The 24,862-nt window shown below is 37.8% G+C and overlaps 1 protein-coding gene across 1 annotated transcript; it reads left to right on the top strand.

Annotated features, from left to right (window-relative positions):
- On the top strand, positions 1–24,862 carry galnt11 (UDP-N-acetyl-alpha-D-galactosamine:polypeptide N-acetylgalactosaminyltransferase 11 (GalNAc-T11)). Its single transcript, XM_081353026.1, has 12 exons — positions 1–177; positions 2,346–2,636; positions 10,124–10,247; positions 11,342–11,508; positions 12,218–12,343; positions 13,100–13,340; positions 14,215–14,332; positions 17,096–17,248; positions 20,637–20,852; positions 22,381–22,485; positions 23,271–23,408; positions 23,743–24,862. The coding sequence occupies exons 2-12, from the start codon at positions 2,384–2,386 to the stop codon at positions 23,872–23,874; spliced, it is 1,773 nt and encodes a 590-aa protein (XP_081209152.1). The 5' UTR covers positions 1–177; positions 2,346–2,383; the 3' UTR covers positions 23,875–24,862.

Here is a 24,862-nt window from a genome sequence, read left to right as displayed (position 1 = left end):
GTTGAGAGAGAACGAGCAGTCAACGTTGTGCAGGTGGTGCGATATTGCTCTCCGTCAGCAGGAGGCAACAGACTCAGTCCAGCGCGGCTGCGCTGTTTCTCATCACCCGCGAGTAACGGACAGTAGCGCCGCCGCGCAGGAGGGGAATGGATCTGTGAAAGCCCACTTCATCAGCGAGTGAGTCACTGCACCACACTGACATTATTACCAGAAAAACGTCTTTGATAGGGTTAGATGACTGCCAGGTTGCAATACAGCAATTTAAATAGTTTATTCGGTGCAGCTATCGAGTTAGCTCGTAGCTCGTAATGCCTGTGTCCGAAAACCCAGTGAGTTCCCTACACAGACAGCACGTTTGGGCGTCAGAGGAGCTGTAGGCTACAAATCCGCAGGCATTTTGGTGCGTTCCGAGTCTGTAGTATTTTGGGGCATTATCGGTGCTATTTAGACAACTCGACACAAACAGATTTTTTAACGCATTATGTGTGATAATTAAAGGTAATATCTTACCCAGAAATGTTGTATATAGATAGCTCACTAGATAGTCAAAGCCTTAAAAACGATTCGCTGTTAAGCTTGTAGCTGAATTGTTTCATTTCTGTCTCTGTCATAACTACGTACAGAACAGTGTTTGCTTGATTATGAACTACGTGTCTACGTTAGTAGCCTATACACCAGCTAAATGCCTTAACGTCCTTTACCTGAGCTTTATTAATCACATCCGAGCTGTTGCTCATTAGCTTTTAGACCAGACTTAGTCCTGTTTTGGAGAGATTAATAAACTGCATCTGGTTGTAAAATACCAAATTATACACACAATGTACTTCTGTGAATAGAAAAAAGTGCACTATAGCTTTAGATTTTGGAACTGACATCTACAACTTTCCCATATCTTCTGTTATTTGGTCAACTATGCACTTTTATCTGATGATTCTGAAAATGGCCAAATATTGTCTTATTATTTGGCTTGTCCAACACATCACTCTTGTCATTGGTTAGCTTAAACTAGCTAAAGAAAAGTACTGCAGTTCTTTTAATGAAACTGTTTATGTCATGTCAGGTGTTATGACACAGCAAGATTATTATTTAATATAGTGCACTGGCCTTTAGGACTCAACCATGAATTAAACATTCACAAGAGACCTGCTGTAATTCCATATGATTGCATCAACTGGTTTCACATTTTGGATGGGTACTCATGTTACTGTCTGAGACTGCTGGATGTCTGGACGGGTTTAAAGAACGACCTGTGTCGTTGCCTTCCTTTGATGCAATACTATGAGACTAAACACAACTATAAATGGATAATTATTTTTCGTATTACTGTTTAAAATGTTGTACAAAGTGCATGTTAATGATTGATAAATGCTTTTGAAATACCAAGGTCAGTACCCTGTTTGCCGTGCAGGCCATTTGTGCCATATAACAGCTTTCATTAGCATTGTCTCAACTTTTATTTTATTATTATTTTTTGTTACTAAGGACATCAGTGTTACTGGCGTAAGCATGTATTTAGATGAGAGTCTGGCTTGTGTCGCTTGCCAGCAGGATCTCTATAAATGACACTTGATGGTTTAGGCTTTTAGGATAAATATATTAATTGACCATGTGGTAATGCTCAATATTGGATAATCCAGTGAATTAAATGTTTTACAAAAGAATGATACTTCATCTCATTTCATTATTTTCTCTTTTTACTTAACCTTGCTGGTTGAAATAACAAGCTTAAAATCAGACTATTTATAATGAATGATGAATCCCAGTCAAATTTTAAGTTAGGGTCCAATTCTCATTATAACTAAATGTCTGGGTTGTTTGTTCGCATTACTAATTTCAACATTGCTCTCACATATAGGCTACATTACAGTTGTTTTTTTGTTTTTTAAAGAAATTAATTCTTTTCATTTCATACCTTTAATTCATACAAATCGTCAAGGACACATTAAATTGATCACAAGTGACGACATTTATAGTGCTTCAGAAGATTTCTATTTCAAATAATAGCTGTTCTGTTAAACTTTATAATCATCAAAGAATCCCGCTTTCAGCTCTGATAATAAGATGAAGACTGGAGTAATGGCTGCTTAACAACATTCAGCCTACATTTTAAAATTTATTAAGTTAATGTTTAAAATGAATATTTATTTTAGAAATACATTTTTCACAATATCACTGTATTTTTGATAAAAGAAATTCAGCCTTGGTGAGCATTCTTTCAAAAACATATAAAAAGATCTTATTGACCCCTGATTTTGACACCATATATATGTCCAAACCATCTGGTATCCAAACAGGATTTCACATGTTAAACCCTAAGTTCGTAACTCCTAATGTTTGACTTTCAGGGGCCTGATAATGGCCAGCCGAGGAGGCTAGCGTTACCATGGGCAGCGTCACTCTGCGCTACTTTTGCTATGGTTGCCTCTTCACCTCCATGACCTGGTCGATTCTTCTCTTCCTGTATTTCAACCTCAGCCAGGAAAGCAGCTTGTCTTTCAGAAATGTGCCCGTCCAGGGGCAGCGCCGTTTCCAACCTCGTTTCACCCGTGGCCCAGCGGTCCAGCATAGAGATGGCAGTCACGTGCGCAAAGGCCATGCAATGGAGGCTGTCAAACCGGACCTCTCTCCAGAGCTGGGTTAGTGGATGTTTCAAGTATAAAAATAATATACAACAGCCACAGCAAATGAACATGTAGGCTATTTAATGAAGTCTGGGTAATATTTTATTTTACCTTTAGTTTTGGTCCTGGTTTTCAAGGATGAGGACATGTCATACATCTTGTACCAAGAATAAGATGAATTTGTGCCTAATAGAGTTTGATTGGACGCACAGCCTTTGCTTGGACACAAACAACATAAGATGTGGAAAGAGTTTTCTTCTTTATGAGCCCTTTGTCTGCTATCCTATTTTTTTGGTTGCGACTAATTTTGTTAACGAAAACTATGACAAAATGTTCATCAACAAGCTTTTTTTTCTATGACAGTGACGTGATGACAACAGTGTCAATAAACGATAACTGACTATATCAGCATGCAATATCGTTGATGAAAAAGACGAGACTAAACTGTAACTTAAAAAAAAAACAAAAAACTAATAATGAAATTTTTTGTTGGAAAAAGGAGTACAAGCCTCTACTATGAGCGTTCATGCTTGCGGTTGCCAGATGTCAAGAGTTTAAATTCCCCAATCAGAGCTTTTCTGTTAAGGATACATTTTCTACCTGGTGTTTTACTTAATCTTTGCAATCTGGCAAAATGAACACAGTTTGCGACGCACTGGTCTAAAGCTGCCAGCATTACTGTCAGTGGCTATGTTTACATGCAACCAAATAATCCATTAGTAATTGGATTAACGGCTTAATCGGCCTGAAAAGGCTTCATGTAAACACCTTAATCAATCCGATTGAGCTCGATCGTATTGAAAGGGGTCATTTATTCCTTTTCTAATCCGGTCGAGAGAACATAACACTTGATCAAATTGAAAACCAAAACTGGAAAGGACTGTGCATGTGCAATGACGTAGAAATGGGGTAATGAAGTATGACGAGCGAAACGAGCTGTTGTTGTTGTTAAAATAACTTTCCTTCAGTCCTCACTTCATACTCTCATCCACAGACACTTTATTTTGGAAGAGAAAGTGCCGTTTTTACTGTTTGATAAATATAAGCAGCACGGCATAACGCTTCATGTGCTCGTCGTCTCCTAATCAGAAGGAAATATTAATCAATATTAAGTCTGCTCTTGGGAGAATAGTATGCACAAACAGCGGGAAACTCTGTATATTCGTAAAGTGTGTGCATGTCAAAAAAATGTATTCTGATTAGAAGCTTGTGACATATCACTTTATTTATCGTTAACTACGTGTAAAATATGTTCAGAGTCATCAATCGGAATGAATTACAATTCCGATTGAAACAAAAGGTGTGCATGTAAATGTAACCAGTGAGTGAGAAAGAGAGCCAGTGCTGCTCATTTATGGTATTGAACTCTACCAGAGTGTCAAGCTGACGTCTCACCATGTGCTTTCTAGAATAAATTGTGTTGACAGTTTATTTCAGTTAATTAGAAAAGTCTGGAATGGCTTGAAAAAGGTTTCTTCAATAACAGGAATGAAAATTTGACACCTATTACTTTTGTTTTTAGTAAATTGACTACAAATGGCTATTCACTGCAGAAATCGCTGGGTGAAATCTTACTGCCAGATAAATGGTAAGCCTATGAGAATGGTCGGAGCCAGTGAGAACAGATTTTGTTGCCATGACAACACATTTTCTACTGTTATGAAGTTGAATCGATCCACCACTGTGGACTCCACTAAATCCTCTGAAAAAGCAGCTTTCTCTTAATGAGCAGCCACTGAGTATTAAGTTATTGTTTTTTACAATGTGTCAGAAGACTCTTTTCTTCTCTTATTACGGGGCACCAGCCAGGAATTTCACCTTGACAATAAAGAGCAATCAAATATTTTTAAACAAATAAAGAGTCTCTTACTGTATTATCAACACAAGGAAGACACAAATGTAATAAAATACATTTTATTAACAAAAAGATGAACAAGAGTAATCAACACAACTACTAAATGAATAAAGGAATAAAGTGCATAAGATGCATAAAATACAAGTGATTAAGTTTGGTGTTGCTATGGCAAAGTTACGTTATCTTATGGAAAGATAAACTGTTGTTTCTCTGAAACTAATGAGGTGAAGAACCTCATTATACCTCAAACAAACAAATAAATGGGTGATTACTTGTTATTAATGGTCATCAGTTACATAACATCTAATGTAAATTTGAAAATCATATACTGTCTGATAATATACAACAATGCCAAGTTCTCTGGAAAGAGGTTGGTTAAATAATACTGTAATAAAGTGCACGCTCTCACTTTCATTTCTCCCGTGATCAGTAACGTTAGGCTTATCGTTTCAGAGACTGTAAGCTGGATCATGAACAGTTGGTACAGATCCTTCCTCGAGGAACAACGAGAGTAAATGACAACTCCTATGTTCATTCTTACATCATAACAAAACACCTCAATCACTTAGGAGACATTCCTGTCTACAGCTGCTCCGACATGAAAACCCACTTAGGGCGGGTCTATGCTAATACGGCAGTGTCCGTCAACAGTCGTGGGAGGGGCTTGTGCAAAAGTACGTCACATTGCCCAGAATCTGAGAACAGGTTGTCCTGAGACAGTGCTTATGCTTTATGGGAATTTAAAAAAAACTGTCATTTATTTTTATTTTTATCATTGTAGGGTGGTTGTGTACACACATTGCCATCACACATTTATGTTCAAACACCATGTAAAAGTGAATTTTGCATAATAGGTGCCCTTTAAGATTTGATTTGAAAATGGAGAATGATGGCACCGATCAGATCGATACTGGTAGGCTATTCCAGTTCCTACAACAGGTTTACATTCATCAAAGGTCAATAAACATTTTAATTATCTCATAATATACATTTTTGAATCAGTCTCTCTAAATCTCTCCTTTCCACGAGCCTACTCTGCTCTGATTGGCCAGATGGCCCAAGCGGGTGTTGGAAACAAAATGCTCTTTACCATAAACTTCAGCTGCGTCCGGTGGCTTCTGTAGTGGATTTTTTTCCTAAACCTAACTATCTGGGTCTCGTCTACTGTCGACGTTTAGTCTATCTGGGTCTCGTCTACAAATCGACGTCCCCATTCAATAATAGTCACCTACTGTAACTAACTTGTTCCCCTAAACTAGCTTCCTGCGCAGGAATAAATCGACAAACAGACCTGCAAATGTCCTTTAAGTGCTTTAATCACGGCCAGGAGATCTTCCGGAGCAGTTCTCAGGGAATCTCTCCCAAGTAGCAAGGCCGGAGGATCTCAGACAAATTCCATTGAGAATCCCACCAGAAAATACGGATACAACAGTTTTTATAGAATTGAGAAAACAAATAAGACTAACATGTTACCTTCAATATGATTGGTTCAGTTGGTTCAAAAGCTCCAACCACTGGCACAAGCAAACACTGATTTTGTGATTACTTATCACAAGGTTTGAGAACTAGTCATCTGTCTAGTTTCACTTCCCCTTTCTGTTATTTATACACACACACACACACTTACTCAGTCACATGTTTTCCCCAAAGAGTTTGGAAACATTAAAAGTATATGAATGTTGTTCCTGCAAGAAAAAAATATGTTAGTTGATTAATTAAAGTTGATTAATTAAAATCCATCACACTTCCTAAAGCTCAGTGATTGTACAAACTGTATGGACAGTAACGATGACGTAGATTTTAACATATCAATTTCAGTGTGAGTCTGATGATGAAACATTGGAAGAACTAGTTATTCAATCCGAACCCGACCTATCAATAACAGCGCATACGTTAGCCAAGCTCTAATGTGAATGATGGATATTAACATAATTGTTTGTAAAAACAAATCTTGCTCCATCTTTTGACCTTTGATTAGAATCACTTTTTTCTATTTCAGTTTATTCTAATGGGGATTTGTTATACCCTATATATACACATATTTGACTATATGAGTGGTTTTCTGTTTTGTTTAATATAATACCAATATAACGGTTTGAATAGTAACTCCTTATTATGGGAGATGTTCATTTGGACCAACATGTGACAATATTTCAAGTAGGGATCATCAACATTTGCTTATTAGACATCATAAAGACTATAAAAATACAAATTTAGAAAACATATATCAATAGGGTCCATAGGGGAGGAGTTCCAGTGATCCAATGTCACCGATTTTTTACATTTTTTTGCGTTTATTTGAGTTTTAATGCGCTATACATCATCTAATCATGACAATCCTCATATCTATCAATTCCTCATGCAAAGACGAAGAAAAAATGGGGTGGATTGTGTCTGTAGGATGTATTGTTCAAATTCTATGTACAGGGTGGGCCATTTATATGGATACACCGTAATAACATGGGAATGGTTGGTGATATTAAAGTCCTGTTTGTGGCACATTAGTATATGTGAGGGGGCAAACTCCTCAAGATGGGTGGTGACCATGGTGGCCATTTAGAAGTCGGCCATCTTGGATACAACTTTTGTTTTTTCAATAGGAAGAGGGCCATGTGACACATCAAACTTATTGGTAATGTCACAAGAAAAACAATGGTGTGCTTGGTTTCAACGTAACTTTATTCGTTCATGAGTTATTTACAAGTTTCTGACCACTTATAAAATGTGTTCAATGTGCTGCCCATTGTGTTGGATTGTCAGTGCAACCCTGTTCTCTCACTCTTCACACACTGAATGGCCCCCAAGGTCTCCCGATCTGACCCCCTTAGACTTTTATCTTTGGGGTCATCTGAAGGCAATTGTCTATGGTGTGAAGATACGAGATGTGCAGCACCTGAAACTACGGATACTGGATGCCTGTGCTGGCATTTCTCCTGCGGTGTTGCTATCAGTGTGTGAAGAGTGGGAGAACAGGGTTGCATTGACAATCCAACACAATGGGCAGCACATTGAACACATTTTATAAGTGGTCAGAAACTTGTAAATAACTCATGAACGAATAAAGTTACGTTGAAACCAAGCACACCATTGTTTTTCTTGTGACATTACCAATAAGTTTGATGTGTCACATGGCCCACTTCCTATTGAAAAAACAAAAGTTGTATCCAAGATGGCCGACTTCTAAATGGCCACCATGGTCACCACCCATCTTGAGGAGTTTGCCCCCTCACATATACTAATGTGCCACAAACAGGACTTTAATATCACCAACCATTCCCATGTTATTATGGTGTATCCATATAAATGGCCCACCCTGTAGATTTAAAGTTTTCATTTTTCACAGCCGAAAATCAAGCACGGACACAAAAGATGATACAAAAAATCACATATGGGACAATAATTTGCGTGGGGAACATCAAAATTCTTTTACTAGACACCTTAGAGATTACAAAAAAATAGGTTAAAAAAATATACCTTTCGGGTGCAGGTTAAAACCTTACCTTCCTACCAGACTATCTGTCTAGTTTCACTTCCCCTTTCTGTTATTTATACACACACACACACACACACACTTACTCAGTCACAAGTTTTCCCCAAAGAGTTTGGAAACATTAAAAGCATATGAATGTTGTTCCTGCAAGAAAAACAAATGTTAGTTGATTAATTAAAGTTGATTAATTAAAATCCATCACACTTCCTAAAGCTCAGTGATTGTACAAACTGTATGGACAGTAACGATGACGTAGATTTTAACATATCAATTTTTGAGTCTGATGAAGAAACATTGGAAGAACTAGTTATTCAATCCGAACCCGACCTATCAATAACAGCACATATGTTAGCCAAGCTCTAATGTGAATGACGGATATTAACATAATTGTTTGTAAAAACAAATCTTGCTCCATCCTTTATCTTTACTTAAAGTATTAGCCTAGAAAGACAGACAATCTACATTAATAGACAAAGTTTTAGGCAATAGTGGCCCACAGCTGATAGAAAAGTATGTAAGACTGTAATAAGGTGAGTTTGCTGGTTAGCTGGAGACCTACACAATATAAAACACAAAAAAATGTATTTTGAACACCAGGTAGAACATATACACATCATTAATTAATTATACTTACAGGTTGTGATTCTGAGGAGCAAGCTGGTCCTAATAAACTGGCTACTGACCCATCTTTCAAGAGCAAGCATTTTGCAAATCCCACATTGAACTACTTCTCAAAACTGAGATTTGAGAAGCAGTCGTCAGTAAAGTGATGTTTGAGGGCTGGTCAAGTTGTTTGCGGGCGGACAATGTACAACATAAGAAAGTCATTATGCAAATGTGTTTTAGTGACTTAGAACCGTCACGCAGTAGGATTTGACTCGTATATGCAGTTCTTTACCATATAGTTTTTTTTTTTTTTGGGGGAGACTATAACTTTATTTATCGTGCACTTTCGACTTTAAAACTTTGCAGAACGTTTACATTCACACACAGCTATATTACACTGCAGGAAATATTCAAAAAACAATAATAGGGGCTTTTAATGGTTTCCAAACATAGTTATGAATAGATTTGGATGGATTCTTGTTGCCTTTCTTTGTTTCGGCCACTGCTGCTGCATCCAAGTGGTTCAAAGGAATTTTTGTGCCGGTCCAGGTCTAAACCTTAGGAATTAGTCTCAAAATGGGTGAAGGGCAAAAACTGCTTGTAGACTTTGAGAAGACAATGAGAAGTCCTGTCCTTCCTGGGCTTGGTACTAGGGGTCGTCTTCTTGCCTTCTAAAGTCCTATTCGGACAAGATTAACTTTACAAGGGTAGTTAGAGTAATGTAATTTTACCACAGGATGTCTCTAATGTTAATTGCCAATTCGAACGGGATAAGATAGCTCATTAAAACTATCAGAAGTGGGAGGGGTAACTCGGTTTGTGCATCGCCGTCACCCTCCTGTCGTCATGTGTGTATTACGTTGCTTCCTGATATCACGTGCGCAAACACATATAACCTATATTTATTTATAGAAAACAGTTATGTCCGGTCGAACGATGTTGGTAATAGGCACTTACCTAATGCTAAAAGATGTTTCGTGCCTCTAACAAGTGCTTTCAATCTTATTTTTGATCTGAATGGTATGTGTAAAAAACATTAGAGTTTTGCCACAGACTTGTCCCAGCATCTAGAACGCAACTGAATTCTTTTTCAAGCATCTCCATAATTGAAAACCCGCGGGAAACTACTTTTAAACAGGGAATGACAGAATATTTATGTACATATTTACAGCGGGTCTATTCGCATGGGAATAGTATTACCTGAGGTAATTTTTCCGGACCTTTTTACAGAAGGTAAAAGTTGCCGTAATCTTTACTGACATTGTCCGTAATGATTACTGGGATGGCACATTCGGACAGGACTAAAATCACAGAGAAGCTTTGGTAATTATTACTTTACCCCACCTCTCCATATTAAACCTGTCCCGTCCGAATAGGGCTTTAGAGGTGTCTGTCAGTTGTCCTATTATCTTTATCTGATGGTGTTGGACAACTGTTTGTGCTAGTCCACCAAAATCCAATCAAAATATAGCCAACCTTTCTACTGTGATCAGTCAGAGAGGGGCCCCGGAATGTGCTGTTTACTACATGTGTTATGATCTCTGATTTCAGGAATGATTTTTAACAAGCAGGATCAAGAGGTACGAGATATGGGATATCATAAGCACGCCTTCAATGTACTCATCAGTAACCGCCTTGGACACCACAGAAACGTCCCTGACACTAGGAATGACAAGTACGAGCATCTATCTGTGTACTAACCACTTGCTTAATCATTATCTCTCTTGAATCATTCGCTAGAAGTCACCATGAAATCAGAATTGAAGTTTCTTAATTTTTATAGCATATTGCAGTGTTTATTATATATTATTTATCCACAAGTCATTTTTTTTAAAAAGTCATGTGCCTTCGTAATATTTAATTAAAAAACATTAACTTCCCCTCCCCTTCTTTTCTGATGATGTGTGAGCCGGCACGAGGGCTGAGCAATAATCCCACCTTCCCAGCAAGGGAAGAGCAGTTAATAAATGACAGCAATCCAATCAATGGACAAAATCAAGTCCCACTCTGAATTTTTGTCTAGTTTGAGAAGCCGTTTCACTCGGATATGTCACAGTAGGGAAGAAATACCATCTTAATTTCCATTTCATGCTGACTTTTTAACTTGCTATAAACCTAAAACTTTAAAGTAATTGAGTTAATGTTCAGTTAAGGGAATAGTTCACCCAAAAGGAATAAAAGCAATTATTTACTCACCCTTCATGTTGTTCTCTTTGAACACAAACGGACTATTTTTAAAGAATATTCACTCAGCCTTTTACACAACATATGTATTGACCATGTGAAAACATCAGTATTTTCCAATTCATACAATAGCTTTGTGAGGGAAACAGACCAAAATTTAAGTTATCCACTGAAAAGATGTATCTTTGAAATGTCATTAGGCATTGTTACTCACAGTTGTTTACATACACAAAATGGACATTTGAGGGCACAATTTTCAGTTGATGACTTACATTTTGTATGAAGTTTGACAGATTTGGTCACTTTGATCTGATTGTATGAAAAAGAGTCATGTAAATAAAAATATACTTAAAAAATATTCCATTTGTGTTTCTCAGAAGAAGAAGAAAATACTGTAGGTTTAGAACGATAGTGAGTAAATAATTACAAAATTTAAATGTTTGGGTGAACCATTGTTTATGGAACATTTTATGAGGTCAAGGTGCACATAAGGTTTGTAAGAAAACATGCCATGTTGTGTAAATGGAGGTCAAGGAGTGTGCTTTTTGGCCTGATTCTGCTGTAAATCATCACTATTCCCAACAGGTGCAGAGACAGGATCTATCCCGTGGCTTTGCCTGCGGCCAGCATAGTGATCTGTTTCTTCAATGAGGCATTATCTGCCCTCCTGAGGACTGTTCACAGTGTGCTGGATCGCACACCAAACTACCTGCTCCATGAGATCATACTGGTGGACGACCACAGTGAACTGGGCAAGCTGCCTTACTTCTCCAAACATGTCTTTTTTAATCTGGTTTTGGTCCACTGAAGCAAGATAATGATTGACATACTAATTCTGTCCTGAACCGTAGTGAGCTACCTTGCTGTCAAGAGACTCAACTAGCTCTAGTGATCTCCTCACACAAGAGACTAGGACTCATTGACGTTTACATGTTGCAAAGCTAAAAACTTGGGAAAAAAAAACACATATTCTCGTTCTAAGAATCAATATTCTAGCTTGATTTTTCATATGAATATTGTATTGGGAAAAATAGATTAACTACTGAAGGAGTATAGCAGTAGGCCAGTACTCAATTAACTGTCCAAGAAAAGAGTATAACTGTGCAAAGCACTGGAGAGAAACAACTGAGTAAAATAACTTAACATATCACCGTTTAAATGCACTTTAAACATGACAAATCACAATATTGGCATATCATGAACCAGATATTAGGTCTGCGTGCATGTGAACTGAATCATTTGGTCAACAAATCCTCTTCTAGACATGTTATACTGTCTAAAAACCCATCAAAATTCTATAATTGTCTTACGACAAGTGGAAATCCATGAGACAAGCTTTCAGATCTCCTGGATTTAACCATTAACATTTGAAGGAAGACAAAGTGTTTGCGCGAAGTGTAAAAAATGGAGTAACTCTGAGCTGGCTGTCTTACTTATCAGTTGTCACTGTATGTCTGACAGATGATCTTAAGGAAGATTTGGATTCTTACATTCAGCAGCATCTGCAGAAGAATGTGAAGCTGGTTCGTAATGAGCGAAGGGAGGGGCTGATCCGTGGGAGGATGATTGGGGCATCTCATGCTACAGGTTAGACTTTAAACCCCCATTCATTTACCCTAGGTTTAGTCCATAAACTATTTTTTTTTGCATTGTAGGCTGTTTACACACTACACCAGAGATGTCCAATCCTGCTCCAGGAGGTCCAACGTCCAGCTGAGTTTAACTCCAACACACCTGCCTGGAAGGTTTTAGCACTCCTTGATTAGCTGTTTCAGGTGGACGTTAGCCCTCCAGGAGCAGGATCGGGCACCCCTGTATTACCCCTGTACTACACTCACCTCGCAACCATTCACAACCATTCAAACTGAATATTTGTTTTCCTGTGAATTATTAAATGGTTACAAAATGCAACCTAGGGTCTTTTTGTTAATCTACCTGAGGCGAACTTTTGTTTAAAAGCATAATTAGAATGGAAACACCACTTTTAAGTTTGACCGTATTTTCGTTTTCGGTCAAATTGCCTTTTGAATGGGACTGCTTGGGCACTTCTATGATAGCATCAAAAATGTCTATTTTTAAAACACTAAGAAGGCTCGACACAACATGAAACTTTGCTCAAAGTATCACCAGGGGCTCTTCACATGAACTCGAGCATTGAGAACATTGTTTGTATACACAGAGTTTACTAAAAAGAAAGATTTTGAACAACTCACTGTCTCTGTGTCCGCCGGCATTTTGACATTAAAAAGACCCTAGGTTGCATTTTGGCGAGAGTTACCCTTTAAAGCTGTAGTTATCTTTTCAATCCTTCCGTAAGGCTGTCTTCATCTGTCTATCTTTCAGGTGAGGTGTTGGTGTTTCTGGACAGTCACTGTGAGGTGAATGAGGCATGGCTCCAGCCTCTGCTCACACCCATTAAAGAGAACAGAAAGACTGTGGTGTGTCCTGTCATTGACATCATCAGCGCAGACACACTAGTATACAGTCCCTCTCCTATCGTTAGAGGGGGATTCAACTGGGGCTTGCACTTTAAATGGGACCCAGTACCCATGTCTGAACTCAACAGCCCTGATGGAGCCATCAGGTATTACCAGTGTGTTACATTATGCTGGAATGCAAACTCACATGCTCGCCTTTCGGAATATTTTATAATATCAAATACATACAGTAGTCAACATTTGAAGTGGATCAAAACCTTTCATCAAAGTTATGAATTTTGAACAATACCCGGTCTTGTCTTAGGACAACTTTGATTAACTTTTTTGATCCACTTCATATGTTGACCACTGTATTTTATACCAAATAAAAAGAGAAAATAGCCAAATGAGATGAAGTAATAATAATATAGTTTTATTTGTATGAAAATTGTATTAATAGTTTTATTAGTATTATTTGTAATAATTATTTGCATAATTGTGATACCGTTTTGTGACGTAAAATACTTTGAAATGGATGTAATTATGGTCATGCTGCGATCCCCTGTGTAATACTGCATGTCCTGTCCCTGAAGCAGCTGTTATGGATTGGGATGAGGGCTGACACTTTAACCTTCACAGACTGTCCTGTTTAAAATCAATCTCCCCAGACAGAGTTTGAACTATAGAGTTGTCTGTGTTACTCTAAGCCCTTTTTCCACTTACATTCACATTTACCAGTCAAATGTTTGGACACATCTACTCATTCTTTTTTTATTACTATTTTGTGAATTCTAGAATAATAAAGAAGTCAAATGAAAGTATTGGAAAATATGTAGTGACCAAAATATATAAATCAAAAAAGTATAGTTTTGTAAAAAATAAACTTGTACATAGGTAAAATGTATATTTGTCTAGCATATGTTTTTAGATCAAAAGAGGTCATGTGAAACAAATGCAGTTCAGTTTGTCCACACATTTGCTGGTAGTGCACACAAGCCCACTGTGGTACACTGAGATTTGACTCCAGTCATGTTTCTGCAGGTCTCCCACAATGGCAGGTGGACTGTTCGCCATGGACAGGAATTATTTTTATGAGCTTGGCCAGTATGACCGTGGCATGGATATATGGGGTGGAGAGAACTTGGAAATCTCTTTTCGGGTAAATGGTTTGTGTATACTTTAAGACCACTTTTTTATTTTATTTAATTTTTTTATACAAACCCATGTGGGCTTACGACAGAACTGCAGGAGTTGATGAAAAGCTAATAATTAAATTTAATGTAATAATAATATAAACAAATTAGGCTGCACAATAAATGGAAATAGTGATACATCAAATCAAAGGCTGCAATTTAATTAGGGAAGTATATAGTCTGCTGCGCTGCATGTTTCAGAGTGAAGAGCGGCACTGTGTAACTTTCGATAGTGTTTTCTCAAAGCAGTTCGTTCACAGTATATCGCTGTGAGTTTAACATGCATTTTGAAATGCAATGTGCAGTAGATTTCCAACATTTTTGTGGACATAAGTTTACAAGTTTAAGAATTTAAAACATACATATTTGTATTGTAACTCGCAGTTTTTGTTGGTTCTTGTAAAAAGTGAACCTATACAGTTGTAATAAAAATTATTCAACCCCTACTGCAAATCAGGTTTATTGGCAAAATGTAGTCTTTCAGCTGTTTGCAATGAACAAATCAAACAAAAGTAATTGAAAATAGCTCAACACAACAAATGTTTCAAGTAGTTTCCCCAAATTCAACTCAAAATGCAACTTTTAATGACTTCTGGAGTCTTAAAATTCTCAAGCACACCTGATGCAACAAATTAAGGGCTGCATTAGTTGCACCAGGTGTGCTTGAGCTAGAACACAAGAAATATCTAAACTGGCCGGGTTTATTGAGTATCACGTTTGACTGCATGTTAGAAATTCAAAGTCAAAGAATGTCAAAAGAATGTTCCAAAAAGTTAAGAGAAGATATCATCACCCTTCACAAACAAGGAACATGATACAAAAAGATAGTGAAGGCACTAAATGTTCCTAGAGAAACAGTTGGAAGCATAGTCATGGAAGCTGTCAATGGCTGCAATCAGATTTCTGAGAAGGCAGGTAAAAAAAAAAAAATAGAGTGATTGCAAAAGACCTACAGCAAGACTTGGTGGCAACAGGCACTGAGGTTTCAGTTTGCACAATGAGGCGCACTAAACTCATGCCAAGAAGTACACCATTAATATCAAGTCAAGTCACATTTATTTATATAGCACTTTTTACAATACAGATTGTTTCAAAGCAGCTTTACAGAGATAACAGGAAAAGAATGCAAAAAAATGTTGTTTCCAGAAGTAAATAGCATCACAGTCCAGTTTAAGTAAGTTCAGTGATGTTTCATTTTTGTTTTAAAAAAAGTTATTCATTTAGTTATATTATTGTTGAATATTAAATTGTATGTCCCCAACTAAGCAAGCCAAGCCAATAGCAACAAAGGTGGAAAAAGGTGACAGTGACAAGGAACCAAAAACCAATTATAGGTCAGAAGTCAGATTGGTTTGGAACAATCAGAATATTATCCAGTTCCATCTAGTTGAAGATCGGAGTCATGGCAGTATGGAGACGGGTTTGTTGAGGATCAGTGCCGATGGCTGTGTCGATGAGGCCTTCACAGGGGAGAGTCTAGTTGACACAATCTCTGCTGACACTTCAGGGATGCATTGTGGTCGTATCTAGGTGCAGGTCCTCCATCTGGTCTGGATACGGCCCGGATCCGGCTGACTACATCATGCATTGTGGTCGTGTCTAGGTGCAGGTCCTCCATCTGGTCTGGATACAGCCTGGATCCAGCCAATTACAGTAAACCTTGGAATAAGCAGAAAGCCTAACATTAGCGTAGATGCCATTCTTCTTATGATTTAACGGGTACATCGGGTGTTATAGGAAGTATAATGACCCAAAAGCACAAGAAAAGTCAGCTCCAATTTGCTCAAAATCATATAAATAAGCCACAGATTTTTTAGTGTTCTGTTCTGTGGAGCGATGAAACAAAATTTGAACTTTTCTGCCCTATGGATCAGCGGTATGTCTGGAGGAAGAAGCATATGCTGAAAAGAACACTGCCTACAGTTTATCATGGTGGGGCTCGGTGATGCTCTGCGGCTGCTTTGCATCCTCTGGCACTGGAAACCTGCAGCATGTGGAAGGCAAGATGGATTCATTGAAGCATCAGGAAATCCTAGGAGAAAACATTATGCTGTCAGTGAGGAAGCTGAATCTTAGGTGTCATTGGATCTTCCAGCAGGACAATATAAATGTTATATAAATGAAGGTGACTTGACTTGACAATGATTCCAAGCATACCTCAAATCCCACCAAGGCTTGGTTGCAAAAGAAGTCCTGAAAGATTCTACAGTGGCCCATTACAGTCACTTGATTTGAACCCCATAGAAAATCTCTGGTGGGATTTAAAGAAGGCGGTTGCAGCACGCAGACCCAAGAATATTACTGAACTGAAGGCCATTGCTCTTGAGAAATGGGCTTAGATTCCTCAGAAACACTGCCAGAAGCTGGTGTCTTGTTATACATCTCGTTTGCAGCAGGTCATAACAGCAAAAGGGTGTTGAATAATTTTGAAACTGCAGAAGTCATTAAAAGTTGCACTTTCAGTTGAATTTGGGGAAAACACTTGAAACATTTGTTGTGTTGAGCTATTTCAGTACTTTTGTTTTTTATTCATTGCGAACAGCTCAAAGTCTGTACACACATATATTTTATCCATTTAATTGCATATCATGTGACCATTAACCAATGTCAAAGATCATTAAATTATTGAAAAATATTTCTGAGGGTGTTCGGAACCCCCTGGTTTAGACATTTTTATTTGATCTTGGGGACCAAAGATATACTTAGTTGAAATGATTTTCTCTCATCAGATTTGGATGTGTGGAGGCCAGTTGCTAATCGTTCCCTGCTCCAGGGTGGGGCATATCTTCCGCAAGCGCCGTCCCTATGGGTCACCTGGAGGTCAGGATACAATGGCCCACAATTCTCTGCGTCTGGCCCATGTCTGGATGGATGACTATAAGGTGGAGATCAATAGCATAATACTATAATAATAAAATACTCTGTGTGATGGAAATAATACTCTAGCATTTGTAAAGTGAGATTGTGTTGTGAACATGAAAGTGGCACCAGTATGTAGGAGATCAGTTTCCTTGATTTGCCTGAGTTTCCTCACATTAATAAGTGGTCATTATTCAGAAATGTGAGTGCTGAATGCTGCGATTAACCAGTCAGAGAGCCGTGTAATAAAGTTAGATGTACAGTGTTTTCTTTTTTTTTTCTAATAGTAATGTGTTCATGTGCATTTGCAGAGGATTTATGAAGACCCTTCAACAAAAATGATTCAATCTAGAGTGAAATAGTCTTGACAGTCTCTTGACAGTTTTCCGCAGGTTTTTTTTTTTTTTTTTTTTTTTGTGCTGTTTTCCCAGGCATTTTGAGTCAAAGTTGACAGATTTCACAGAAAATCGCATAGTGCATGACAGATTGGGTACAGATTCTGTTGTTTTTTTTAAGCTTCACATGATTCCATCCTATCCTAACCTACCCTACCAAACATGTTTGATATTTTGAGCCAATTGTAGAACACACATTGTTTTATTGTTTTCATTTGTCATGCATCTCCTAGCAACATTTCTGCATGAGTCGTTTAGTGTATGATGCCCTTAACTTTGGTTTTCGTACATGATCTCTTTTAGAGGATTTAGAGTTTGACCTCTATAAGACAGATGAGAGCAGATATCACATGGCTTTTTGCTTTACAAAAAAGTTCAGCATGTCCACCCTGACCCTGATTCTTTAAGGTCACTCAATAAATTGATTGTTTTTTGTCGGGTTGGAAATCGACAGCTGTGGTGCTGAAAGTTGTTCATTGCTGTTGGCAACCTATAGCACGTACAGCATGGTTCATTATACTCCTGGTCAAAAAAAATGGGCCAAGCCAAAAATGGTCAAATATGTAGTGGGTTTTTAAAATGGTCTTAATCATTAGGAAATTAGCAAGAATTTCTCAAATACTGTAGATAAAGTAATTTAGCACTGAATAGCTTTCAAATGTGGCCGTGTGGGTAAACTTGCAGACAGATTTTTACAGGAAGAAAAGTCACTCTCCCACTCAATGTTGATGGCTTCAAGCAGTTCATGAGTAGTTGAAAAATGTTTCCCAGTTCATTTGAGTTTAATGTGAGACCAAATAAGCACTATAGGGTTCAAATCTGCCAAAATCTGCCTGATGGACTCATTCTCAAGCCACTTCTTGTTTGTCTTTGCAATTCGGGCTGGAGAATTGTTGCAAAATAACATCTGATCATTCCTCTTTAGATAAAAACTTTTAATTTGTGGGAAGCAAGCCATTCTGCAATATTCTCCTGCACTCCAAAGCATTAAATTACTTTTTACAGTGAAGTGTCTCACCGATACCAGCAGCTAAAAGGCTCCTCACACAATGACACCTCTTCCTCCATGCTTCACTGTGTTAGAGACACATTTATTATTATATTTTTTCAGCAGATTTTTGAAGACACTGCTGTGATTCATCACTCCACACACAACTTCCCATATTCTGACAAAAACTTAATTCTGTCTTTGTTGGTTTTCTGAGTCAGCAATAGATTTTTAAGTAGTGCATTTGCTTAGATTTTGCTATATTTCCTGATCAATAATTTGTGGTTAAGAGAATTAAGAGCTTAGTGTTTAACCATTTTGGGCTTGGTCCATTTTTTTTTTTTTTTTTTTTTTTTTTTTTTTTAGGAGTGTACATGATGGAGATGTGTGAAATTCTTCATGTGTGTTAGAATTGTACAGCTGCGTCCATTGCGTAGAACTTCAAAGTCTCATCATAATTGGCTCCTCGTCTAAGAGATAATTGACCCAGTTAGAGGAGAATGTAATTACCCGTGTCAGACACATTAAAGCTGTGCTTCAGCCGGTTATTCTCAAGATCTTGCTTAACAGGGTCAGCCACAATCTCAGCAATATTTGTTTAGTCTTTTTGCAAAAAAAAAAAAAAATAATTCTCGCTTCAGTAGTGCGTAAAAGTGTTGAATTATTTTCCAGCTAATGTGGTTTTTTTATTAATGCTGTTCTGATGTCCTTTTCGTAGGTGCTTGATTATAATGACACACATTATGCCTTAAAATGTATTCATGTGATGGAGAGAAAGATGGCAGTGATTTAGAACAGGATCTCCCAAACTGGGGTTTGTGAGAGAACAGCATGGGCTTTGTGAGTTGATGAAAAACTAATTAATCATAAAAAATGCACAATTTAATTAATAAATCATTTTAAATTAATGAAATTTTTTTAAGAGAGTTAAAGTTCAGTTATTAAACTGAAATATTAATATTAATATTATTATGCTATTTTGAATTTATTTAATTTTGTACCTTTCCTTTAGTGTGTAATATAGTTGTTTTGTGCATGTGCATTTCCAACACATGCCCCAAGCAGTAGACCAATCACAATAGACTGGGGTGGGCTGACCAATCAGAGCAGACTGGGCTTTTTAGATGGTGGGTTTTAAAGAACTAAATTGGAGTGTTCAGACAGGGGGTGAACATTTTGTTTTTTGAACAGTGAATTATGTAAACCTATTCTAGTAGACCCCTAAACAAAATTATAAATATGTAAATTAGCATAATAAGGGCCATTTACTTGAAATCTTAGAGGATACTTGATAAAAATTCATTGAACATTTCAGTAAATATTTTTGAAGGGGTCAAAGGGGTTCCCTGACAAAATAGGTTTTGGGAATCCTTGATTTAGAGGTCTGGAGCAGAACTGCACTTTATTAGCAATGTATGTGTGCTTCTATATTAACAGTCCAATCAGAGGCAAATTGACTGGGATTTATCATATTTTCCGCCAAGCTAATTTAGACACGTTGTTTTGGACTTTTGGACACTGACAGCTCATCTGAAGTTAAGAGCTAGAAAAATAAGATACATGTCTGGATTCATTCACAAACTTTAATACTGTGGCTTTCTAACATATTTTTAGGATAACTTGAATGGGGGTTCACCATAGGCTCTTGTGTTTAAAAGTGATTGTCACTCTTAACTTTGCAGTGTGTACATGGCCATTGTGATGTTTCCTCTCATGTCATTCTTATTTATTAACTGACTTTAAGTGATGTGTCCATAAAACACCTCAGAATTTGATTCATTAATTTACAATAGTTGCTTTCTCTTTGCATTGGTGTCTCAAGTCTTCAACAAATACGTAGGGGTACAATTTTGTCCTTTGCTCTTCACCCTCTCTGAAGTATGCCGGGGCTTTAATACTTGCTTGAGTATGGAATTGACCACAACAGTCAATGTAAACGCACATTTGCGAGAATGTTTTGCCTTGCATATGCCTTTTCAGTAAATTTGATAATAGAATATTTATATTGCAAATGTGTGTGTCCATCAGGAGCAGTACTTTGCCTTGCGCCCTGAGCTGAGGAACCGTGACTATGGGGACATCAGCGAGCGGGTCGCTATTCGGAAGCGGCTGCAGTGTCACTCTTTTAAATGGTACCTGGAGACTATCTACCCTGAAATGCAAGTTTCCTCCCCACGCAAGCCCCAGCAGCCTGTCTTCATCAACAAGGGTTTGAAGAGACCCAAAGTCCTGGAGCGGGGTCGGGTAAGACCTCACGTTGACCCTTATGCTTACCTTATCTTGCATCAATAAATGACTGCATGAATGTGTCTTGTTTTTAAGTTTTACTCTCACAGCACAGACTCTATTTTTCTATTGCTTGTCATTTTAAATATACACTGATGAGCTAAAACATTATGACCACTCACAGGTGAAGTTAAAAATATTAATAATTATTTCCTAACAAGGTCACATGTCAAGTTCTGAGTAGATTAGATGATTAGTGAACAATCAGTTCTTGTAGTCAATGTGTTGGATTGAAGCAGAAATGGGCAAGAGTACAGACCTGAGAGATTTTGGCAAGGGCCAAGGGGTCGATTTGGTCAAAGCATCTCTAAAAGGGCGAGCGTTGTGGGATCATCCTGGTCAGCATTGGTGAGAACCTACGGACAGTGGTCTGAGGAGCGACAAACCTCAAACTGGCGACCGGGTGTTGGGCGTCCAAGGCTCATTGATGCACAAGGGCAATGAAGGCTAACCCATCTGGTCCGACCACTAGAAGATCTATTGTGGCACAAGTCACAGAACATTTTAATGTAGGTTATGGGAGTAATGTGTAACATCTCACTCTGCTGCGTAGCCCATGCCCATGATGACCCTTGTCCACCATCAAAAGCACCTACAATGGGAATGCAAGCATCAGAACTGGTCCTTGGATCAGTGGAAGAACCAGGATGCACTGTGGGACGACAGCAGGTGGAGCGAGTGATTCTCTGGGCAGTCTTGCTGGGAATCTCTGGATTCTCTGGGAATCCATTCATGTGGACCTCAGTTTGACATGTGCCACCTACCTGTATATGTCGTAAACCAGGAACACTCCTTCTTTGCAATATGGTATTCCCTGATGGCACGCGCCCTGCCAGACTGCACACATTGTTCAGGAATGGTTTGAGAAACATAATGAAGAGTTCAAGATGTTGCCCTGGCCTACAAATTCCTTATATCTCAGTCTGATGGACCAACAATTCTGATCCATGGTGGCTCAACCTCGCAACTTACAGGACTTGAAGAATCTGCTCCTAACACCTTCAGGGGTCTTGTAGAGTCCATGCCTCGACAGGTCGGCGCTGTTTTGGCAACACGCGGAGGACCTACAGCATTTTAGTCAGGTGGTCATAATGTTTTGGCTTATTGGTGTCTATGTACAACGTGTTTGTTTTTAGGTTTGACTCTCACAACATAGATAGATACGCTATTTTTCTATTGAGTGTCATTACTATTACCTACTGCATTGTAAGTAAATAAAGTGCAGAGCCGTATGAAATGAACTGACAGCTCTCTGTATGAACAGCAGAGGGCAGTAGAGCAGCTCTTGAACAGCACAGGGTCGGACGACTCATTAAGTCCACTGATGTTTTGCATTATTTTTGCACTACATTAGTGTAATGTAAGAGAATATTTAGAATATCATCTGATTTTTGTTTTTTTCTAAGCCTAAGGTTTGTTAGGTATCACCATGAACTGTTTTAATGTACTTCTTTAAAAATAAATATTTTTTTCTGTTCTCTCTCAGCTGCGTAATCTGCTGGCTAACAAGTGTCTGGTGGCACAGGGACGTCCCAGTCAGAAGGGGGGCACTGTGGTGGTGAGAGACTGTGACCCACTGGACCCTGAGCAGGTCAGGTCATCAATCTGCTGTCATTCTGTGATCATAAGCAGCTATCAAGTGAATTTTGCGGATAATTATTATTATTATTATTTATGTTTTTAGCTCTGGTGAACATTTGGGCTGCTCATTTATGTCCTATATCAGTATTCATTGTTGACTCATACTGAACAAACTACTGTTCAAAAACGTAGATTTTTATAAATAAATAAAAATGCTGTTCTTTCGTCCTTTCTTTTTTTTCCATGTCTACAAAATTAAGCAGTGTAACTGTTTTCCACATTGATGATGATAAATGTTTCTTAAGAAATTATTTTAATATGATTTGGTGCTTAAGGATCATGTGGCACTGAAGACTGGAGTAATGGAGTAACCATCACAGGAATAAATTACAGAAAAAATGTTTATATAATATATATCTTTGAATTATATTCAAATAGAAAATTATTTTAAAATATAATAATATTTCATAAATTGTTACAAATGATTTTTAATTAAATAAATGCAGCCGTGGTGAGCATAAGAGGCTTTTTTTAACCGACCACACACTTTTAGTGGTAGTGTAAATTCCGCATTTTTTTTTTTTTTTTTTTATCTTACAAACTGTTTACTGTTGTTTTTTGCCACAGTTAGATTACTGTCTGCCCAACTAGCCCAACAAGTTCTGAAAAGAAATGGGTTGAAATGGGCTGTTATATCTAAACACATCTGAAGCGCATACTTTAAGTTTTATGATTGGTGTCGTTTCTGTTGTGTAGATGTTTTGTAATTGTAACCTGTGTGTTGTTGTTTTGCAGGAATGGGCTTATGATGAGGAACACGAGCTGATTCTAGCCGGGCTGCTGTGTTTGGACATGTCCGAGATCCGTTCCTCTGACCCGCCTCGCCTCATGAAGTGTCACGGCTCGGGTGGATCTCAACAGTGGACACTTGGGGTGAGGAATCTTCCCATTGCACTCTTCTATCACCTGCACACTAGGGCTGCAACTGCCAGGTTTTTCATAACCAAGTAGTATATTATTTCTTTGATTAATTAGATTTTGAAAAAGTCACATTTTATTTGAAGCATTATGTTGAAATGTGCAAATGCGTTCAAACAATATGCAAATTAAAGGCTTTAAAAAGGTCACAATGTGCAGTGACAGCCATTTAAAACAGTGGTGTACACTACATTACTGTTTTAAATGGCTGTCACTGTATATTGTTTTCTTGTACATGACTCTCTTTTTATAATGTTTAAACAATGTTGTTGTTGTTTTGTCCTCACAGAAGAAAGGCTGGCTGTACCAGGTGTCAGTGGGCCAGTGTTTGGCTGTTGCCGACCCGCTCAGCATCAAAGGATATGTTGCTATGGCGATCTGTGATGATTCCCGGTCCCAGCAGTGGCAGTTGGAGGGCTGAAGGTGCTGGCAGTGTGAGGAACAGCTAGAATAGAGCGCCCCCTCTGGCTGGGGATTGAACTGCACCGCCGCAGTGCCGGCAGATCAGAAATGGACATCATACCCTTGCTGGTCCAGACCGCTGTAACAGAATGTCGTGAGGGCCTTCAGTGAGGACCACAATTTGAGCTCAACTTTGAGTTTCAGCCTTGGTCTGAAGCTTTATCGACCCATATTCTTTACTCAGAAACCAACTATTTTTAGAGTATTTGAAAAAATTGTGTTTCCTCGAGTATTTGTACGTTTTAATAATTTTAATTTGCTCTTTGAAATGTAAACGATTTGCACAGAGAAATTCTATTTTCATTTTATTACAGATGTTAGATGTGTTTAATATAACCATAGTCTTTAATCATCATTTTTAACTATGAATGCAGCATTTCTTAGCATTAAATTTGTATTTGTATTTGTCTTTTTGTTTTGTTTATTTTTGTCAAATTAGCATAAGCCTGTCGTTTTGATTTCCTTTATGTACTTTTATTTGATTTAATGATCACTGGATTTACCTTGACCTTAATAAAATGTAAATTAATCGGGTCGTTCTGTAATGGGTTAGTATTTCTTATGATTACTGGCATTAAACTATGGAGGAGTTCAGTGAAATAGCTTAATGAATAAAATCCATCAGTATTGGTAAGCTACTTTACTACAGCTAGTATTAAGACAAGTGGTTTGGAAAATGGGTAGAAGGACAGTATTTTTCATCTCTTAATCATTTTGGACTGACACTTAAAGCTTTAAATGTACTTTTTCACGTGAACAGTCTTTTCGTGGATTAAAGTACACATATTTGAAAGTCCGATGTGAATGTAAACTGCACTTCCTGTCATTTTGTACATGTAATTGTAAATACAGTGGCATAAGAATATAACATTCAATGGTGTTTCTTTTGTTTTAAGGTGCATTCAGTAGTTAAAAATTAGGAAATAAAGTGTGTTTTTGTGAAGAGT

Source organism: Scardinius erythrophthalmus, assembly GCF_964197995.2.
Source record: "Scardinius erythrophthalmus genome assembly, chromosome: 22".
Lineage (NCBI taxonomy): Eukaryota > Metazoa > Chordata > Actinopteri > Cypriniformes > Leuciscidae > Scardinius > Scardinius erythrophthalmus.
The sequence above is the reverse complement of the archived record's forward strand: the minus strand, read 5'-3'. Positions and strand labels throughout refer to the sequence as shown.